The sequence below is a fragment of the Wolffia australiana genome, chromosome 6, assembly GCF_029677425.1.
Source record: "Wolffia australiana isolate 7733 chromosome 6, ASM2967742v1".
Classification (NCBI taxonomy): domain Eukaryota; kingdom Viridiplantae; phylum Streptophyta; class Magnoliopsida; order Alismatales; family Araceae; genus Wolffia; species Wolffia australiana.
In genome coordinates this window covers 13,373,103-13,379,102 of record NC_135840.1, presented here as the reverse complement: position 1 = coordinate 13,379,102, position 6,000 = coordinate 13,373,103, and the positions used below count along the sequence as shown (strand labels likewise).

Here is a 6,000-nt window from a genome sequence, read left to right as displayed (position 1 = left end):
ATCTTCTTATTTCTCCTATCCTTCCCCTTTCTCCTTCAAGCATGAGATCACATAACAGACACAATAACTTCCACAAAGACAGATCTGATGTTGAATGTGGTCCCATCATGGCCTTATATAGGGCCATGATGGGCCCTTACATGGAATTCAGAAAGGAGAGTCCAATAATGATCTCCCCCTTCATTTACAACACAAAAAAGACGTGGACTTAAGACAAGACGAATGTCTAAAAAACAGAAACCAAGACGGTTGAAAACAAATAACAAAAACATGAAGATACGAACACGGACGTGCTCTACCCGGGGTATTTAAACCCGGGTGTCTTCACGGATGCGTTGGCGTGTCGGTCGGGCTGGACACAGACCGGTGGTGATGTTGATGATGGCAATGACCGCTCTGCTGATGATTCGCTGACGTCATCTTGATGTGCTCCATCAGGGCAGCCAGATGAATAATGATGTCTACTTGTCTTTTTCTCCATATTTTTTAATTATTAATGAATTTGGTGAACGTACAAATAACGAAAGAAATTATTGGGCTAGTCAGAATTTGACACGTGGCACATCACATCACATTGCAAAGAAATTATTAATGAATTTGGACGCAGAGACTGTCCTGTCCATTGTCCAAGGCCCTAGATGGGACAGTTATTTTGCCCATGGACAAAACAGTTGTCCTATCCAGGGCCAACGGATAGTTCTTCATTCGGTCAACCGTCAAAACTCCTGGACGGGACGATTTTTTCGTCCACGGACGAAATTACCATGTGCTTAGTGCTATCATAGTTCTATTGAACATGGTGGCATCTTACACACAAGTGCATCTTACATAGATGCTCAAAATCGTCCGGTCCCTGTTCCCATCCCGTCCTGCCTCAGTCCCCGTCCCCTTCCAGCTCCGTCCCCGTCCCGTGCTACTAGCACGGTGCTAGTCCGGTCCCCGTCTCCGTTCCGTCCCGGCCGCGTCCGTGGACTATACCTATAAAGTTTATCTGGAGAGCGATACTCACTGTGGATATTCTTCATATCGAATCCCCATCCCTTCCCTCCTCTCCGCTCCCGCTTGGAGAGCTCTACTCCCTGTGAATCGTATGCAGCAGAGTAGGGAAGCCGGGAAGAGAGGTATGCGAGTGGTCACATTTACCGGTGTCGCTGCTCTCGTTCTGGCCGGCCTCCATTTCGTTCTCTCGACCCTCAACGATCGCCGAACCAAGAGCAATGGCAGCCGCATTAGAAGAAAGAAGATCTCAGGTGGTTTTTTGCTTCTCTAGTGGCCCATTCTATGAACAATATGGTAATTGATCGTTATTTTTGCCAAATGTTGGAGTCGAAACCTTTTTTGTTGCAGTAACATTGATATCCGTGCATTCTACCGTTCCTGTATCCGCTGAGCTGTCCGACGAAGAACATTTGGAAAGGGCCGTGTCGTATTCTATTTTTTTTCTATCAGAATGAATCCAAGGAGGCTGACTTTTGTGACTTAGGAGAAATACTAGTGGATTAATCATGCCATATTGAAGAGGAACTATTCCGTGTACCTGAAAAATGATCGAACTCTCCAAGAGTCTGATCACGGCAGGAGAAGGAAATGCACCCGTAAACTTTTCTCCATTTAATGAATGACTCTAAAGACGTCAATTCTGTTTTCTTGAAGCTAGTCTTCAAGGGTATCCCCGTGTTTGGTGGTTTTGTTGTGAAAACACTCGTCTAGAACGCAAATTTAAAAAGAGACAATGAAGACTCATAGGCTCATCCGGGGTCCTATGTTGTCTCATTATGCAATCTGAAGTTTCAGACCCCTGTTCTGTATTTTTCTGGAAAAATAAAAGTAGACAAAAGCTCATTGCTGATAATATTGGAATTACTCTCGCGGTGTTCTTTCAGGAGATATTTTGACGTGTGCTTCTTGGTATCATAGTTATATTGAACATGATGGCATCTTACGTACAAGTGCATCTTACGTACAAGTTGATCACCGTTTCCGTGGTCTTCCTTATTTTGTTTTTAAAAAACATACAAGTGTATGTAAGATGATGATTGGTACGAACCCCAACCTTTGTAAGAATTACTGAGGGATGTGGATTGTACTTGGGGAGACCCAACCCCCTGAAGACGGGAAAGATGAGAATACCCATATCTATGATGGGGATCATATCAGTTGATAAGAATACCCATATCATATCCTGTAAGGGAACGTGAGCTCTTTAATAGAATGCAGTCCTGCTCCTTTCTCAATTCTCCTCTTCGGTGCTGACAGAAGGTTCCTGTTAGGGACTTTGTATATAACTCACTAAGTCATTTTTCGTTGGGTTATTGCAATGAGAGGACCCCTATGTTCCAAGGCCCTTGGAATGGCAACCCGGACACTACCCATGAAGTATCTGGTCCTCGTGTTGATGGGGAGTTGTCAATACGACCTAGCAGATAATAATGGTGAAGCTGGAGTGAAAGTTAGAGGGGTGGTAGGCCAAATGGCTGTCAAATGGGGGGGGGGTGCATGGTGTTGTTGTGTCACATGCTCTCACAATCTCCATCTTCTACCTCTCAGTATCATAATCACTGGTGGTGTTGGCAAGCACCTAGAATGAATGATGAGGAGATTCCTATGGAAAAGCTCAGGGTTTGATGAAGGAAGGGGGATGGCCCTGGTATCTTGGGATGTAGTCGGCCTGGGAGGGCTTGGGGTACTAACTATACGAGAGATGGATCTTGCCCATTTACCAAGTAGGTGGCCAAACTAATGGGACCATAGGTGGATATGGTAACATAGATCCTGAAGGACAACTGCGGACCGTGGTTGGAACGAGAGAGGCACACAGCTCCTTACGGAAGGTGTTGTTCAAATTTTCCCTCGAGTCAGAGAAATTTTCAAAGCTAACCTAGGGGATGGCTCTGCCTTCCGCTATTGGCTGGACAACTGGTATGTTTGGCGGCACACTAAGGGAAGAGTTCCCGTCCCTGTCTGCCGTTGTACAGATGTTGATATCTGCCTTCTTGTCTTGCCATCAGGTGCTTTAAGCTTACCAGATTTTCAATCCCTTGTGAATCGAACCCCACTCAGAATAACTAAATTATGCATCACAGTGAATCCAGGGTACTGGACAAGGTGAGTTGACTAGAGATGAGGTTCTCGGGCCACAGTTTGGGAATGCTGGGTTGGCATGTGGAATCCATGCTTGACCGACACCTTGTCAGACTATAGAGTCGAGGAATATATTAGGACGCAGCAGTCCTGGCAACAGCTGTCTATCTTACAGACTACAAGACAGTGGAAGGTGGATAGGCGCTGATAGTTTCTTTGCTAGAACCCATCAAAGAAATAAGGTACGCCGTGCCAGGTTGGGAACAGATCGTGCACACAGTGGGGCCCATGCCTCTGGAGCATAAGAAACAGATTTTTTTTTCAAGAAAGTTGGCTCCCACTTCGGGAAAGGTCAAGAACATCCAATGGTGGCCGTGGAGTGTTCTATGACCAGAGGGGAGGGAGAGCGACTTCAGGCTTCTCCTGTCTCGATCTGTTCCTTTGTATTCTTGACTTCCTGTTCTGTTCCCTACATTGTGATTTGTTTGGACTCAATTTCCTGGCACATCCTACATTTTGTAACACGAAATTACTGTGATTTTACTCCGCAGAATAATATCAATATCTTGCACGTATCTGGCAGATCCTTGTCCGTTCGAGATGCATGTGCACAGCCCATGAACACTTGGAGAAGGAAGTGACGACCATCCGCATTTGCTTTGCCATATGGATACGGAAGATCCTCCTAAAGGTGTGGTTTTTGGCTGGTTGCTCCTCTGAGAAAAGATGGTGACAGGGTTGTCTGGAAGAGGTGGCTCCTGGAAGCCTTGGCGGAATGTGTGATATGCACAATAGGTTATGGCGATTGCTCCTATCATTTCTTCGAATGTCTGTTTACTTTCTGCAGTGTGGACCCACCAGCTGAACACAGATGTAGATGTTCCCTCACAGAGGCCCCCTGGGATTTTATACAGGGTGGTGCACCGCGGGGGACTGAAGGAACATGTTTGATACTTTTGTGGTGCTCTGGGCAATATGACTGCAATGGAACAAGGTTATCTTCAAGGGAAGGGTGGCATTGCTGGATGCTGTTGTACAGGCTGCGACAAGTCTTGCCTCTTCTTGATTTAAATGTCGATGAACAGAGGGTGCAATGGCCTTTTAGGTCTTTTTTGTACTCATTAATCATATCTATCTATCACATTTGAAGGATCGCAGATTTAGGATGACCTTCCTCTCAGTTTGTTTTTGGAAGTTTCATACAGCAGTAAGGCTTTCGAGAAAGCCAAAACATGTTCTCACTTTCCGTCCAAGCTGATTTAAATACCAGAAAACAAGGGCCCTCTTAATTGACTTATTCCCATGCTGGAATAATATACTTCAATAATATGTCACATGAGCCTCATTTACGTACGTGGCCCACTCACTTATGCAATACGGAAAATTTACAAAAATTAACAGGACCAACAAAATCAGCTTCTTCTGATCACCATGAACACCATTATGTTCTCAGCCACTGAACTCCCAAAATCATCTGGTGCTACTCTGCTCCAGAGGCAAGGAATCCTAGATGAACACGCCTCCTTGAATGTTCAAAAATACACCTTCACAAAGCTGGGTGCCATCTCCTGTGAGGCCATTGCTCTGACTATACTGTAGTTCTACAGATCTATTTGAGGTAGAACCAAACAGTTCTGAGATCACTGAGCTAACCACATCATATTTGAATCCTCAATGGAGCTTCAATCATTGATTCATTCCGTTACATCTTTTGCATTATTTGATGATAAGAAGTCATTAACTCTGATCTAGAGAATGGTGATACCTTTGGAGAAAAGTCATTGATATGCTCAAGCTATTGGAAATTTACTGACTTTAAGGTTGGTTTATGAGATATGACATAATTTGCCCTGCGTCTGCAAGAACTGTTTCATATCAATGAGGACTCAGAACTTATCTCCTTCAACCTGCATGTGCTTAGTTCAATTCTCATGTGCTTAGTTCATGTGTTCTTAAGGGGAAGCAGTGATTGAGGGCCATGTCAACAATGTTCTTGAATGATGACAGTGGTCAACAGCGACCTGGGTTGGTGACGATGTTCTTCGAGGGGTGACGGTCATCTACTGTGGCGACATACTATTTTTTGGACGATGATGTTTGACAAATTTGAAGAACGGTTGAAGTGCAGAAGAAGAGAAAACTTATTTCATAATAAGAAAAAAGGTTACAAATCGAGTTTTTCATCAAGTCTTTATACTGGCCGTTTGGGCAGAAGCCAACGGCTAGTTAGAAAACTAGCCGTTAGAACCTTGCGGCGGGCCCCACTCCCATTTTATGAGCTCGATAAATGGCCCTCTGGATTTGGGCCTGTTGTCGCAATCTTGGGCCTATTCTCTGTTATTTTGGGCTCATATTTCTTAACAATGTTGATTGGCCATGGATGGCGAAGGTGGACAACAGTGATGGTATTCGTAGAGTGGCAAATCGATGGTGGCAGCAACGAAGACTCACTGCCACATTCTCTGGCCAGGGTATACCATTGTCACTTTGCTGCAATGAAGTGATCAACAAGGGGCTGCCTGTGTCAAAGATAGCCATGTTAGTGGAGGGGAAGTCCAGGAGGCAGATTGGTGTGGAGACATCAGATCCCCCAGCAGAAGTTGGGCCCAAAATACAGGGCGGGGAAGAGGAGCTACTCATGTTGGAAGAAGTGTGCAAATTCACAGGATGAGCAGGCTGTGGCATCAGCTGGATTGAGGCTGTGACACGAGAGGCAGACTCAAGGACCAACATGATGAAAGGGACTGGAGTAGTCTCTATCTGGTTGGAAAGGGCGGAAAAATTGGGAGGATGTGGCACCGAAAAATATGAAAGGAGGTCCGGGAAATGAGTATCATTGCCGGCTATGCTATTTGTGAAGAATGGAAGATGACACATGATGGTGAGGAGGCAGGCTGGATGAAGGTGGGGCCACACTGC

At 45.2% G+C, this 6,000-nt stretch overlaps 1 protein-coding gene across 3 annotated transcripts in view; it reads left to right on the top strand.

Annotated features, from left to right (window-relative positions):
- Positions 1 to 1,005: 1,005 nt before the first annotated feature.
- LOC144704926 (Zincin-like metalloproteases family protein) overlaps positions 1,006 to 6,000 on the top strand; it is a 41,905-nt gene continuing 36,910 nt past the window's right edge. For 2 of the 3 annotated variants that reach the window (XM_078577515.1, XM_078577513.1), the window contains exon 1: positions 1,006 to 1,250. In XM_078577515.1, the coding sequence (XP_078433641.1) occupies positions 1,091 to 1,250 (160 nt within the window). In that variant the 5' untranslated portion in view covers positions 1,006 to 1,090. Of the gene's footprint in view, positions 1,294 to 6,000 lie in introns of all 3 variants that reach the window. The other variant, XM_078577514.1, reaches the window with a different exon arrangement.